The sequence below is a fragment of the Bemisia tabaci genome, chromosome 8 (genome assembly GCF_918797505.1).
Source record: "Bemisia tabaci chromosome 8, PGI_BMITA_v3".
In the NCBI taxonomy this organism is placed as follows: domain Eukaryota; kingdom Metazoa; phylum Arthropoda; class Insecta; order Hemiptera; family Aleyrodidae; genus Bemisia; species Bemisia tabaci.
This window is the reverse complement of record NC_092800.1, coordinates 46,851,614-46,868,184: the sequence shown is the minus strand read 5'-3', so window position 1 is coordinate 46,868,184 and position 16,571 is coordinate 46,851,614. Positions and strand designations below refer to the sequence as shown.

At 38.0% G+C, this 16,571-nt stretch overlaps 1 protein-coding gene across 1 annotated transcript in view; it reads right to left on the bottom strand.

Annotated features, from left to right (window-relative positions):
* Nucleotides 1-293: 293 nt before the first annotated feature.
* LOC109041460 (sodium-independent sulfate anion transporter) overlaps nt 294-16,571 on the bottom strand; it is a 57,944-nt gene continuing 41,666 nt past the window's right edge. Inside the window, exons 6-12 of the mRNA XM_019057824.2 lie at nt 14,442-14,606; nt 11,934-12,095; nt 9,914-10,054; nt 6,528-6,673; nt 3,503-3,676; nt 1,520-1,673; nt 294-566 (exon numbers count right to left, since the gene is read on the bottom strand). Coding sequence (XP_018913369.2) covers nt 523-566; nt 1,520-1,673; nt 3,503-3,676; nt 6,528-6,673; nt 9,914-10,054; nt 11,934-12,095; nt 14,442-14,606 — 986 coding nt within the window. The 3' untranslated portion in view covers nt 294-522. The remainder of the gene's footprint in view (nt 567-1,519; nt 1,674-3,502; nt 3,677-6,527; nt 6,674-9,913; nt 10,055-11,933; nt 12,096-14,441; nt 14,607-16,571) is intronic.

Here is a 16,571-nt window from a genome sequence, read left to right as displayed (position 1 = left end):
GTCTGAAAAAGCATAAAAAAATATGGTAAGATGCTCAAAGTTACGACAATTAGTCACAATAGGTAGGTTGGGAATTCGAGTTTAAGTAACCTCATTCAGAGATAGAGTAAGTAAGTTCAGAAAATAAAACTTTACACTCAAACTAGATTCCAAGTTGTATAAAAAGTTGACAGAATTCACGTGAGTGGTTAGAAATACTTGTGCACGTGCTTGCATTAAAGTTTGTAATGAGAATTGAATTAATGTTATAGCAAGAAAAGGTCTGGAAGGCGAAGCCAAAGAAAAAACATGAGTTAAACAAAATTGAAAACTTGTTCTATTGCTTTTTAAATACACGGTCATAATTTAAAATATCTAAAACAAGTTTCATAAACAATTAAATACAATATCAAACCGTTTAAAATTACGCACTAATTACACAAAAATCATAAGTCAGTTAATATTATGTTATCAGGTCCGCAAGAACTATCGGCTTAGCCTAGAAGTTAGTTTAGCTTCTTCTGTACACTTATGATACACTTTTTACACCCTGTTGTGTGGCTTGATATGACTCTTCGAGCAGTAATCTGCAACAAACAAAAGGAAATGGGGTAATTATGAGAGAATAGTGTCAGCAGAAAAATCGCGCATGAATGGAAATAAAATTGAAGGAATTTTGAACTTAGGTATCCGTATACTGTAATTCCCTATTGGAAGAAATTGATTTCAACAGGATGCATTTTCAGAGAGTAACTATCATGTAAACCTTTGCCTACGAATAAAAAAGTATATGAAAAAGAGGCGGCATTGGTCGGAAGATGAGATCAATGTCAGAAACAGGAGTGACTAATTTGAAAGACGGATCTCCACGGAAAATATTTACAGAAGTGGGAGTGTTGGTATCATCTGTTTTTGAAGGCACTTCATCTTTTGAAAATCGTGCTTCGCAAATTGCAACCTCCACACTTTATCCTGTCTGTACTGCCGTGCTAAGGAAGAACGCCGTATGAACTTCGAGAGTTGCCAAATTTCCTTTGATAAAATGTTTATTTATGAGGAAAATTATGAATATTTTTTTTTTTGAAATTTTCAGGAACTTTAGATCAAAATGCAAAGAATATTCCCTGAAAATTGGAAGAAAAATCTTCATAAGTTTACCAGGGAATTCGTGTTATATCGAAGAAAATTTGGCAACGCCTGAAGGTTCGTACGGCGTTTTTCCTTAGCACGGCAGTGTAAGCATCAGAACTATGAGAACTGAGTTTGCTCACTCTTGACTCCTCACATCCCTGTAAGGATCATGTATGTGCTGTAAATTATAGAATTATTGAAAAAAAATAAACAAATAAATAAAAAACTCTCGTAGGAATGAATGATACTGTTATGAAAGTTTCATTAAATGTGTGTCATCTCCCTTACTATAATACTTAACAAATTCCCACGTACTAATGGGAGCGAAAGTTCAAATACTCGATCAACTGATTCTTTGGAGTGAGCACAATCTTCACGTATTAACTTGTTGAAATCACATGCTACATACCTTGAATCATATTTTGAAGTTCTTGTTCTGTTTGACAGTAATGGAACTCCGCAGGCTGGACACCTCTGAATATTTCAACCACGCTTTGTTTTAGGTTGTAGAAAAGTAGCGGTTGCTTCCGCGTCACAAAATCGTCGATTAAAGATTTGACACCCTGAAAAAAAAATAATTTCAAATGATGTTATAAAGTGGCGATGACAGGTTTTGAAACTTCGGTTAAACAAAAAACCAACTTCGGTTGGTTTTGTTTCGGTTCTAGCGTTTATAGTCAATTTTTCGATAAACCCAAATAACCCCGACTATTTTGCTTCAACAAACTTCTCCAAGATGTTAGAATTCATTAATTATCAGAGTACATCCTTCCGTTTTCATTATTCGAAACGCAAGAACCCAGTATTTGATTGCGTGTAACCGCTTTAATATAATTTTACTCTTTGCATTGCTAGTATTTTGCAATTGAAGGGTATAAATATGGCACGCTGACTCATTATTGTCAATTTCACAAAAACAACGTATCGGAAAAATATGGAAACTTTCATAACAACCCAAGTAATGTGCCGACTACGCAATTTAATTTCATCGACCGTGGGCGTAAGAAAAGACACAACCTTTGAAACACTTTCTAGACCTGCTGATCTCAAATTTTGAGGGAAAGGGGGCGGTCTTTTGAATTGACCGATCGAATGTAAACTACAAAACAAAATCCTAACTAACCCTGGTAAAAATCGGCGATAAGAGCTGCGTTTCAAAATACCATAGGAATTCTTATAGCCGGCTAAAGAAGGCTACAGAAAATCATATAGCTGGCTGTAGAATGCGGAGAAAATCATACGGCCGGGCTATACGAAGCGATAAAAAATTATGCAGCCGGGCTATAGTTCCTATCGCCGGGCTTTACTCTTTATCGCCTGGCTGTTGCTTTTTCGCCATCGATTATAAAAGGCTATAAGAAATTGTGTAGAAATTCGTGTGCTTTGGAAATCATTAAGTTTGATACGGAACCACCTTCATACTTACAAAACAGAAAACACACGTTATATTTTCCTTTGATACATATTTTTTTTTTCATCAATTAAAACGAGAATAATCCATACAGGATGTGTTAACATTTCAAAATCATGAGTTGAATAACGCTGACTCCGCCAGATTAAATGTTAGAGCCTAACACAAAGCGGAGCGGCGACGCACTGGCGCCTACAAACCTAACAGGGATACTTCACGCATTGCGCAACGCGTGAAGTATCCCTGTTAGGTTTGTAGGCGCCAATGCGCGTTTCGCGCTGGCTGCCCGCCTGCCGCACCACAGCGTGCCACGGCGCTTGAAGCAACTATTTCACACCAGAGGTATTGCACAGTATCATACGAAACTGAAGGCGCTCTAAAATAATAGGAATGGCAGGCATCCATCAAAAGTACGGAGCTTTCCTCGCAAAATAAATCAAGATACTACGGCCCAAAAAGAAAGCAGTGGTCCAAAAACTCACTAAGTCCTAGCATCCGTAATTAATGACGTTTAGCATACACTTTATCGCCTGGCTGTGAGTTGCTTAATCACCATCGGCTATGCTATAAAAGGCTATAAGAAATTGTGTAGCCGGCTATAGAAGCTATTGGAAATCTTACAGCCGGCCGTAGGTCTATGGTAGTTTGGAACACAGATTCTACTGCCAATTTTTACCAGGGAATTCTTACAGCCTAAAAGGATGTTCATGCCTTTCAGAACTGGTAACGTTAGAAAATGGCTTAGAAATTGCATAAATTGCATTACATAAATTACATAATAAATAACATTAGAAATTTCTTGAAAACTCTCTTGATAGATTCTCTAGTTGCAGAATATTGCGTGCTTTCAAGCAATAAAGTTGGCTTGTTCCTCTTCGAAAAAATGGAAGAGTAGCGAAAATTTTGAAACGCTGCAATAGAGATACGTGGTATTGCACTTTGACCATCGAGATATGTTGTATAAATTCTATTTTTACTCACCTCAGCGGCCGTGAAGTCGGCACCCTGGACATGGCGGCTGTCAATGACGACAGGAATGGAGCTAGAGCCTTGCTTAACTCCAACTTTGCTCACCAAATTTCGGATGTATTGCACCGATGGGAACACGAGACTTCGATCCGGAGTGATTAATAGGTACTCACAACCTGCTTCCGTCTGCAAATCGGAACAATCAATTTTAAAAGTCATAACTTTGACACGATGGTAAAAACAATAAATTCAAACGAAAGACAATCAGACACCATATATTTGGTTTTCAACAATGGTAGGAATGATTACTTTCGGGGATTCAACATGCTCTCATGGGCAGCGACACTCATTTTTCCTCTTTTTGACTGTTGAGCCACTGCTGAGGTATGTGTCAACCAATTTTACCTGGTAGCGGCTTGTTTGTCAAACACATTTCTCAGCACGTTGGTCGTTGGTGTACAGTTGAGATCACATGGGGAGATCTTTCCCACTGAATAGTTCTTGCGTGTTGCCTCTCTACTAATTGAAGGAGCTCCTTCGATTGAAATTATTTGGAGTAAGATGCAGTTTCTCCTTGCTTTCGAAAAAACTGCCTTTTCGATACATTAACTCATTTTATTGATCGTATCAAATCCGTATTTTTGGACCAAATTGACTCCGTTGAACAGAAAAGAACCAAGGCACATCAGCTCTGGCCAAATATAACTGAACAATTTAATTTTTTACGAGAGGAACTTTGTGCAGATTCCTTTGAAAATTTTAAGGAATTTTCTTCGAATACCTTGAAGAAAATTCACTGAAATTTGCAGGAAAATCCGCACGACCGTTTTCATGTAAAATATTAAATTGTCCAATTAAAAATGGGAAATTAGTGGACAAATTAAGATCTTCTGCCTAACTTTTTAAAAATGATGTACGACTATTGGTTCCCAGTAGACTTTAGATCCCAGAAAAATTCTTTAAATTCTTTTTTTGACTATTTAAATCTTTTTTAAATTTTTTCTCTCCATTTTTCTTTCTTTTTTTAAATTTCTGAAAGTTTGCATATTTTATTGAAATAATGCTACAAGTCTATTCTATAACAACGTTCTATAAACAATACGGTCTGACATATATAAATAATTAAAAAAAATAAAAACATGAATTTTTCCGGGATTTAAACTCTACTGGGGACCAACAGTTTGACAGAGGATCTTAATTTGTCCACTAATTCCCCCATTTTTGACCACTGTGCGATGTACATTTGTGAAGCTGAACACATTTTCATGCATTGAGGACCAATAAGAACATTGTTAGCCATGAAAACTGCAGCAGACCGACAATTTTACTTCCATTTCTAAAAATTTGACAAAGAATCCTGTTTGACAATAGCTGATGCGGCTTGGTTCCTTTCTGCATAACGCGGTTAAAATGATTAGTGGATATCGCAATTTGATGGTTCAAAAGCATTAAAATTTCCCAACCTAACCTAATCCAATCCAACCTTACCTAACCTAACCCAACCCAACCTAACAACCTAACCCAACCTTCGAAAAGAATTAAAATTATAGGTATTGTATTGAATTGGAACTTCATTTCAACATCTCGGCTGCAGTGTGCTACTTGGGAGGTCGGTAGTTTCAAAGATTTATTTGACACCGATCAGAGAGTAGAAGTTCCTAGCTGTCGCCAAGATGGCAGTGGAAGGTCTCAATTTGTCTCTGATTCAAAAAACTTGGATGAAGGATTCTCCAAAACGAGATCCTTATTGCGACCTTGTTTATTTGATAGAGCTATCGATCTTGCGACGAAGATACGCCTTACGCAACGTTTCAAAGGAGCCGAGGAAAATTCGCGAAATTGGCATGCTCAGTTCCAGTGGCGCGGCGTACCTTGCCATGTATCGATTGTTATGCCATTTAATCCTATGGAAAAGGATCGATAAACAGGGTGTTCGCATCGAACACCTTAATAATCGATTCTTTACCATAGGTTTTAATGGCATAACAATCGATACATCGCAATTCACGCCACGCCACTGGTCCGTTCGCACGTCACGTTGCATGCTATGTGCTGTCAAGTCCATTCTTCTACCGATCATGTACAAAAGGCTAATTTCTAATGGACGCTCAGAAGAGTGAGCTTAATAATGAAAACACCAACATTTGCCACAGAGTTTGCTGTGTTGCAGATTTTCTTTTATTTCCCCACGTAATCAACTTCCATGAAAGCAATCACATTTCTGTAATCAGTCAAATGACGGATTCATTATTTAGAAAAGAACCTATTGAAAGAAGAGTCATTACATTTGTCCAAGTTACACGACTCATACGGTAACAAGCTAGGCACCATCAGAAAAAAATATGGAACTATTTTCATATTCTAACACTACAAGCACCCCGAACCCGTGTAAGCACTGCAAGTAAAATTAGCCGTATGTTTGCGACTCATTTTTCTCCATGTGCGGCAATCGGCCGTAATTCGAGTGGGTCACTCTCCGAAGTCTCTATTTTCAAATCACGTTGCATCCCACTTTTGAGACAGATTTATCGACGGAAATAGGGGGACGGGGGTGGGTCCTGGCCCCTTCCGAGAAATGGGAGCTATTTTGCCAAGAAAGCACATAACATATCTTTCATCCTTGAAATTGAAATTGGATCAACTTTTCAGCCGGAACAGCTTAAAGTTACTGCTGAGACGACTGAAATTTTTCAAAATCATATGGGAGAGGCCTCCGCCCCTCGACCCCCCTTTCATGTCCCCTTTCATGCCCCCTTTCATGTCCCCTTTCATGCCTCCTTTCATGCCCCCTTTCATGCCTCCTTTCATTCCCCCTTTAATCTCTTAGGGAAATCCCCCAAGCCCCTCTTGAGAGCTGGGGTGGTCACGCAGATCCTCCTTCGTAGATTATCTTTTTGTGCCCCCCCCCCCCCCCCGACCCCTCTTGATGAGGTGGCTGTCTGCATTCCCGCTTAACGAAAAGTTGCGCCCGTGGGGAGATTGTTGGCCAATCAGAGTGGTCCCTTTTATTATATTTATAATTTGTGCTAGAACTTACCATAAGTTTTTCGACGTGTACGGTGGGCCTAGCAGAAGCGTAGAGTAGAAACAGAACGTTGATGCTTATTCCAATGACGATCCCAAGTTCAAGCCTGATTAGTAAACATGATAGGAAAGTGGCAAAGGCAGGAATCAAGTCGATCTCTGGAATCAGAAACAGATTCATCGTAGAAAAATTGCAGGCTAAAATATTTCGAGCTCTTAACAGATATGGATGAGACACATTGTACTACAACTCTTAAAACGGCTTAAGGACGAGTCCATAACCTACAGATACAATTATTAAACACATAAAACAAGGTATGTCAAACCGTGAATCCAATGAGGTATGCAAACAAGGAACTAGACATGATCAATGCAAAGCTGACAATGTTGCGATAAAAGTAGATTTAAAAAGTTGCTCTCGGCTAAGCGGCCTTAATTTGCTCAACAACTTCCTTATACTCTCCTCCCAAACTTGTTTCATATTTTTATCCATCTACTTTTTCAAATTTAAGCCAACATTAATCTTTATAGAGTCCGAATGAATAGTTGCATCCATCATACAGCACTGACTCGTTTCTTTGAAGCTCCTACCAGTGGAAAATAGTTGAACGTTTCTTTTTGGTCTTGAGAGGTGTTCTGAAACATTTTTATCCTCGTATGTATTGTCAGGAGGGCGAAAAATTGATGCCTCAATTGGACTGAAGGCTAAATGAAAAATTGAATAAGCCTTCCTATCCAAAACTCATACAACTTTCCGTGATGATTCATTTTTGTATTGAACGTATTTCTATCAAACAGATTTATGTGGAGGTGAGAAATATGGGATGTGCTCGTGAGTTCTCTGGCCGTAAGAGTGAATGAGAATAATAAAGCGCCAGTGACGTCAACGGAAATGGATGCGGCTCCTTGGTCGGGGCTCCTCGTAGTGCGCTTTAACTCATGAGCCCTGTGCACAACGCTCTCGTCCCATGCCCGCGGCTCATACATATACCCCGCATTCAGTTGGCACATAGTTCTGTTCGCTGAATTTAAAATCCCGCTTTTCCAATTCTTCAAAAGGAATCACGCCCACTGACCACATTGTTTCTTATCCAGCTTTCTAGAGCACACTCCATATTTCTCACCTGCACATAGTTCTGTTTCATAGAAATACGTCCTATTCAAAGCGTCAAATGAAATTTAATCGGCTGCCGAGTAAAAAGTTGTTGAAAATGATTGCTCTTGTGAATTGTGTTTAATCATTCAAATCCTCACTGATAAAACATTCTATGAAAACCGGAAGGATGAAAGTGTACTTCCTAATGATCCGCTAATAATGAGATGACAACGACATCCTTAGAATATCGATGAGGTCTTGCATGATTAGTTTGCCAAGAGTGACAGAATTCAAATGCGGATTGATCAGGGTCAGAGAGCTGTCGTTAAATTCAACGGTCGCGTGAGGACAGGACTGCCAATTATAGTGTAAAATTGTTTTTAAATTACATTAGTCTCAATAGATTTTTCAGGAAAAGGATCCAACGTTGACAACGCCGCGGGATAAAACGTTTCTGTCACTGTGTACACACCAAACCGACGCCTCTTCAATTCTGTATTTTATCATCCTCGTGGAAATTAATATTATAACTATTATAACTACTACTATTATAACTTATTATGACTATTTATTTATCCTGTAAATAACTATGCAAAAGATGACGATATGCTTTTCCGGGGTGTTTAATATGTGTAACGAGGAGATCCCAGTTTTGGGCGAATCCCGCTCGGCTCAGCAATGAATTGGATTACATTTTGCAATAAAGGAACCATGATTTCTGACTCATTTTAGAAACAACATATATGCCATTGGTTTCCGTAAGTAGACAGGTGCTTTTATGGAAGATCCAGAGATAGTGGCTCCTTATTGCAAAATGTAATCCAATTGGCAGATCAATACTCGGCCGGGCAGATTCTAGTCTGCCCAATTTTACTCGGAAAACCAAAGCGCCTTCAATATTTTGTTATGCAACATGGACAATCTTCGAGCACGAATAGTGGTATCCACACATCTATGGTAACTTGACAGATTTGAATCTGCAGAATTTCACTAGGACAGATCTGCCGTGCTAAGGAAGAACGCCGTATGAGCTCTCAGACGTTGCCAAATTTTCTTCGACGGATCACGGGTTCTTAGGGTTTGTGAATATTTCTCCCCTGATATGTCAGAGGATATCGCTCGTAATTTAATCTGAAAAGTGAGGAAATCGCACGGAAAAATATTTATATTTTTCTTCAAAAATGATTATTTTCTGAGAGAAAATTTGGCGGCATTTCAATGCTCATACGGCGTTCTTCCCTTTGCACGGCAGAGATCAGAATCTGCCCCCAAAACATCAGAATCATCCGTCTGGACGGGTCGCGATTTGGCGAGGGATCGGGATCTGTCCCTGACATATTATGCATCCAACCAAAAAATTAAACCGAAAGTGTCATAAGCACGAAGTATTGTGATCAAATAAATTTTGATAAAAATTACTGAGTGATGATTTTTCAGAACAAGATACTTGCTATTCTTACCGATTAAGATCGAATAGAGACACGCCATTAAGTTCAAAGCTTTGATTCTCCGAAAGCAAATAGGTACCAAATGACTTCTTTGATAATGTAAAAGAAATGACACTCTATTCTCAGTATTTAATAGAACAAATAGGTGATAATTACAGAGCAAAAAGTTTTATACGATACTGAGAGTGTGCGGAAATCATTTTAGCTTAGCACCCAACATTGAATAAAAATGAACTACCTGTGCGTATGTGTAAGTGGGTTTAAAAACCAATCAAGTTTCTCAACGCTGAAATGTGAAGACGCGTGCCTCGCCCAGTGAGGTTCTCGCGAAGCGCTTGGCGCGCCTTCACATTTTCGTATATGCAACACAGACATCAAATATGCAGGCAAAATTGCATCAAGGCGTAAAAAGAGAGGCACGCTACTGTTTTTCTCTCAAACGTTGCGAATCACAATTTTCTAGGGGAACAATTAGTTTTGAAAATCGTATTTTTAAGAACCGAGACGGTTTACAAAACAGATTATTTAAACGACAATCATCTGGCACCAATGTTGGCGGTGATTACTGTTGAGCCCCGAAAATAACTCTCACACCGTGGGAAACTGTTAGCCGGGGTTCGGGTTCTCCAGTTATTTTCGCCTCTGATTATGTTCCATTCATGTCCGTGTAATGAGTCATTTGTTCTTGGGCTCACTATTTTGACCACTGCCCGAATTTTATTTGTTCTCTCCTTTTGAAATCTCGCGAAAAAAATCATTCGGCTCGGAAGGAAGACAGTAAACAAAGAAGGCGCGTGAAGAAATCGACGCACGACTAGGAAATCAAGAGGAGGAAAACGGAGGGAATTCGCTCACTTTTCGTTCGCCAGATGGGTGTGATCACGTGGAACTCAACCATGAAGACGACCGCAGCTATGATGACGGCGGCCAGCGACGCTTTGGGAATGTAGATGAAGTACGGCGTGAAATACTGCAGAGAAACAATTACGATGAGACCTGCGAAGCAAACAAAGGAAGCGTTAAAATCCCAGTTTAGTTGGGAGTTAGTGCCAGTTTCTCAGCTAACAATCTGACGCAGTGACGCACTAATCACCAGATCGATGCAATTTTCACTGCTTTTGTTTCGATCGAAACGGCTTCGAAAAACCGCCCTCGATATTCCCTCTCTGGAAAATATTCTGCGCTAGGACGGATTAAGTAACATGTAAAAATTAATGTCTGTAGATAATGGATCCTTTCATACTAGTTACAGATTTTTATTTTTTGAAAAAACCTCCAATATCGCGTAAATTGTAGAGCCAAAACATTTTTTTTTTTTTTTTCAATTAAAGGATTAAAAAGGTTTTATTTGGGTCCTTGAGAGCTTCCGACAAATCTACTTCACAAATGAACCAAAATGTAATAGATCAGTGATGTCGCGCTAGTCACGGAACTGTGTTACGATGCGGTTAACTCCTCACAGAGCCTTTAAAAAATTAAAATCCACCCAAACGCCAACTTTTTACACGTAGTTCAAGTTGGGTCATACTGAATTCATCAAACGGAAAAAATACTCATGACTCGATCCCATTGAAAAATATTCTTGCTCCTCGAAGACAAAGTTTGATTTTTATTTTAAAAAAAAAATTATCACAACAGCGCTCAATACTCGTCCCTATGGAGTGGCGGTACTGTATTTGCGCATAGTTTGACTCAAAACACTGTTAGTCTTATCGCCGTATCTGGCAGTGCCAGGCGAAATACAGTTACAGTTTAAACCCCCTAATAAATCTCTGTGAACTCCAAGCTCATTACTTAATCGAATAATTCGCGGAATGTCGTTTAAATTCCGCAGGAGAACATCCTCCCAAGATAAAATTGAAAGTCTGGCAGGAATGTTTGATTTCCGTACTTTCATCTGTTTATGGTCAGAAAAAAATATCACCGTACTTTCTCTTGAACCTAGAGTGATCTGCACAGGAAAAATTCTAACGACATAAAGGTGATCCAGTATTTGATTGGACAAGCTCACAATTTCACATCATCTCAATCCGCATGTCAATTCTTATATTGTGCAGTCGATTTAAGAGACAGTTTTACACCGACAAAAAAGCCTAATGGTGGCTACGCAGAGATGCAAAATGAAATTTTGGAACAAGGAAATTTCATGAATTTTAATATTTTTCATGAAATTTTGCGTCTCGTGACTACTTTCCAGTCTTTCTATATACGATCCCCAAGAAATTATTTAGCCGGAACTACCCCTCTAGTGCTGACTTTGAGTTACCTGATAATTGGAGCGCGTTAAGCAGAAAAGAACCAAGCCACATCAGCTATTGCCAAATTTAACTGGGCAATTTCTTTTTTTACATGCGAATGGTTGTGCGGATTTTTGTGCAAGTTTCAGTAAATTTTCTGCATAGTGCGAAGCAAATTCCTTAAAATTTTTAAAGGAATCATAACAAACGTTTTCTTGTAAAAAATTAATTTGTCCCGTTAAACTTGGCAATAGCTGATGTGGCTTGGTTCCTTTCTGCTGAACGCGCTCCAATTAGATCTGACTATATAGATTAGAGGATAGGGAATACATAATTGAATCCGTTTCTGGTAGACTGACGTAAGTCCAAAAACTTATGAGTCCTATCGTTCTGCGTGATCAACGAAAACAAGGGCTCATGAGTTTTTGGACTTACATTCACCTAACAGAAACCGATACAATTATGTCGCCAAACAGACCATAATAAACATCACAGGACATGATTTTTTCCCCCCTCCTACGAAGAAAGAATCTCCAATTCCATAGTAATCTCTTCGCCAATACAGATCTATGAATGAATGAATTAATTAATATTGAATGAATGAATTAGGTCATAATTTACGTCAGAAAGAAACCAACCTGTGTAGATTCCACCAAAGGTAGTCTTGACTCCACTGGCATTATTGACGGCCCCTCTTGAAAGCGCTCCTGATACAGGCATGGACCCTGCGAACGACGAAGCAATGTTGCAGAGCCCCAGGGCCAACATTTCTTGTGTCGCATCAATTGTCTTACCCTCCGCTGGAAAAAGTTGAAGCAAGGGATAAAAAATCGGAAATCCTAATGAGGATATTTTTATGTATAATTCAAACTAAAAGTGGATCGCATTTAGCAAAAAGCAATCAGCGCGATTACAGTGTTGCAAGAATGTTGCTTTTTCATAATTATCCACAAAATCACCCAGGATTTTATTATCTAACGTTACTTTGTAAATTTCATTAAATTAATTTAGTTTATTTAAATCACGTAGATAGATATAAAACATATTCTTGTAGTTGTTATGTTTTACTTAAATAAAATGTCCTTACAAAAGAAAAGAAAAAAACTCTCGTAGTAAAATAGCAAATAGTTTTTCTTCCCGCCGAAATATTGTTAATTTTTAAAGAAAATAATCGTGCAAATTTTAATACTGTACATAGCAATTTTGAAAACACTACAATCGCGCTGGTTCCTTTTTGATAAATGCGATCCGAGTAAATATTCCATGCTCATCTTAATTTATTTTTGTTAAAGATGAAAGCGGGATTTGGATGAGGTCACATTACCGTGTTCCCGTTATTCCTCCATTTCTTCGAACGGAAAATCGTCACATAACGATGAAACTCGGAGGTTAAGCTATCAAGTTCAAGCAGCTGTGAAGAGCGTCAAATTTGCGTGATGACACACAACTCAACATAACATTCCGATCAATGACCTACTTGATTCGTCACCGTGTTTTGACTCCGTGCGTACGCAAACATTTTGTTTATCTCATTAGTCTTGTATTTTCTGACAACTCAATTGTGGGAAATTCAGGCGGTTTCATATTCAATCCACCCACCCAGTTCACGAAAAAAAGAGTTTTTTTTTAAAGCGGAATAGTTTTCAAGTATACAGGATGATCCAGGATTAAATGGCCAGACTGCAGTAGTTTCTATGGATCAAAAAAAGACTTCTTTGTTGTATACACTTTTTCCAAAAGTGCCCCCAGTCGGAGCTACACCCCCCCCCCCCAAAAAAAATTCGGAAAGTGAATCGTTATTCCTGAATTTTGGCAACGTTTGTGAACCAAATCTCATGAAAATTTGCACTTTCCTGTACTTTTATGCCCTGTATTCATAAATTATCTAAAAAAATCGAAATCTCAATTTAAAGAGGGGGTTTGGAGGTATTTCGGCTCCTGCAGTCTGGCCGTTTGACTTAGATCACCCTGTATTATTGAAAAATATTAAGGAGTGCTTTTACAAATAAGAAACACAATATGACAGGAATTCTCCAAATTGAACATCCTCAGTCATGTACGAAACGTTTCCCTGTTTCTCTTTCAGGAAAAAAGAAAAACTGTATGTAAAAAAAGTACACCCCGCATAAACAATAGGGTATTCAGCCGTTTTGCGTTGCAAAGTGATGACCTCTTGACCGCCTATTTCTCATCGTTGGCCTAAAATACTAAAATTCCTGAGCGGGCTCTCTACATTCGAAATGTACGTGGCCTGATAAATCAACCGATTTTGTATCAATAATTAAACTAACCGAAACCATCGCTACACCCAGATCACCCTCCTTCATTTGAATAAAAGGCCGATTTGATTTTTATCGCGTTAATGATAAGCATACTTCTTGCGTGGCTGACCACGTATGATTAATGATAAAACCGTCATTAAAAAGTAAAAGAACTCAACCTAATTCTAAGCACCTCAGTTCGAAACTCGTATACTCGCTTCATTTGCATTCGAATGAGGAAAATTTATTGCATTTGGTACTGAATTTAATTTTGCCCGCAGAATATGCGTGCAAAAAGTTCGGAGAGAAATTAAATATTCAAGCAGGAGAGGAAATAAAATAACGGTTGAGGGAGAGGTTAGCCGACTACTTTAAGAGGACAATGTTTGAACACAACAAGAATTAAAGAGGTGCGGCTCAGTCGGACCTAACCCCTGTTAACTCTGTTACCATGCTGAGGAGATGATCACTGATCAGCCTCTACGGAGAAATGGAAATTTTATCCCTTAAAAAAAGTCGAATACGCATATGACTTTTATGACTCCTTCTGCAATGCTCAACAAAAAACGCAGATCTGCATAAAAACATCCCAGCTATGCGATTTTTATTTAGCAGGCCAGGCAAATGGTCGCGTTGCAACTTTCTCCACTTAAATTACCGCTAATTTTAAAAATTGGGTTTTTTTTTTTTTTTTTTAAACTTGTATCTCATCCTTTAAACCATTGATAGTTATATTTTGCAGCTTTTTCGACGGGGTTGGTTCCTAAAATTTGGGGTAAGAATATACCATCCTGCTCACATCGAACGATCAAAAAATGAGACCGACTTTTTTTTTATAAAAATCTTTTCTTGATTAGATGTAATTATTATGAATATAATACTCACAGAATACTTTTGCAAGCGAGATGTTTTCTAGGATTGAGAGAAGGGGCAGAACTAAGATCGCAGAGCCGAGACTAGATGTCATGTCTAGAAAATTGTAGGTTCGATTTCCAACTTGCGTTGAGAAGGGTGGTAACTGAAGGGTCGGTAAACCTTTTTTGACGGGACCTACAAAACAAACAGGGTGATTTAAAGGTAAAAAAATCATGTCAAAAAAAATATCTCATCTAAAAAAGATATTAACAAAACTGTGTGTCCATGCATCCTCCATCCAGCTAGGTAATTTTGTATCAGACGACTTCATAGGTCTTAATTATCGGGTAGTCAATTCGGATCCACAGAAATTTAAGGGTTAACAGATTCTGGAAAAAATGAGTCACTGGTTATTTCGATTGAAGCTAGTCTCAAAGTGTCACACAATAAAAATGGAATGTTGAAAGTTAGTTTCTGATTTCACAACAATTAAAACTTTTTTATTAGGTCGAAAGACCCTTTTTTTCTTATTTATGAACTGTTTGACTTCTTTTTCTCGAAAGCCCTAACATGCCTCTTAGGCTTAAATTGACCCTCTAACTTTCAGGAAAAATTAGCATATACGACTTGACAGCAATGCACAATATTGACGCAATTTTTCTAATCCGTTTTTTTTTACTAAATGTGACAACCTTATAATTATCATTGTACTTCTTTGATTGTCTCTATGATCATTGAATTTTCCCATGGGAGCCTCATAAGCACTTTTTTGTGATGTTGACGTCACGTATTGAAATTTGCACTGATCCTAGACGAGACGCGATAAAATTGCGGTAAATCCGTCTTAGGTAAAATTGAGAATAGGTACCGATCCGTTCGATGAAATTATATCGTGAATTTACGATTGAGAGAAATCGGACAAAACAAACGCAGATCATTAAGGCCTCTAGAGAAACATGTGGAGGAGAAAATACTCCAAATGAAAAACAAATGCAGAAAAATTGACAGAGAGCAATATTCAAACCATTAAGGAAGTAATTTTGACCAGCTTCACTCGCGCTGCCCCCAAGCACTTAAACAGCAAAATATTTTGTACCGGAAATAAGCTCTCGTAATCTAATCTACTTTTCAGCAGTCGCACGAAAATAACGATTTAAAACCAATTTCAGTCTCTCGTACTTTGAATAAATATACTACCGCTTCCTCAATTTGCAAAATTTGATTTTTATGGTCTAATGTTGAAGAGAGAGGAAGGTTTGAGATGTGACCGGAGGAAATGAAAATATAAATAATATTTTTTGTTAGTTATAAGGGTAATTTAAACCTTAATGACATTTTAAAGGTGTGTATACTTTGTCAACTAGTTGACAAACTTTCAATATTCATACTTAAGGGCAAGTTTTCAGAGCACAAGCGCAGTAAAAATTTTATATTTATCTCTGGAAACACATACAAAGAGACACAAACAGATACAAAGTATTTTAAAAACTCATTTACGACACATAAGTACCTATTGTCAGAGATATCTAGGAGATTTTGTATTCTTCTAATTGATTACTAATGAGTAACGTTTCTGGAGTGCTGGACAGATGATTTGACAAACTGGTGCAAAACATTGCAAACTTCTAGAACATAGCTCAGAAAGTAATGCTTGAATTACTGATTGAATGCCTATTCAGCAAGCTTATCTCATGTTCCTTCTGGTTCCTTCTCATTATTATGAATAAAAAAGAATATCCACCAGTATCCCAATGTTTGGGACCTGTTATTTTGGGAATCTGACGTTTCCTGATTATCTTCATCGTTCATTCCGCCTTCTTGTGGGAATGCATTTTGCGATTAGGAACTACTATTTCTAGATCATGCTAGAATCTGCACATGCGCCATTAGGTTCCCTATTCACATAAGTGCTTTCATGTATGAACCAGAGGTAGAATATTCTTCTTGCAAAAAAAAGTCAAATTACGCAACACGTTTTTCGACAATCAGGGAGACAAACATTTCAAGACTTAATTGGTAGATTCTCATAAGTTTAAGTTTCCTTTTGCCCAGGCTATTGAAGATTTTCTGCTTATCTCTGCGAAGAACATAGCACAAGTCGATATAAAATTTTTGAAAAAAATAATAAAAAAAAGCCATGCGCTTAAGTAAACAAAGTTG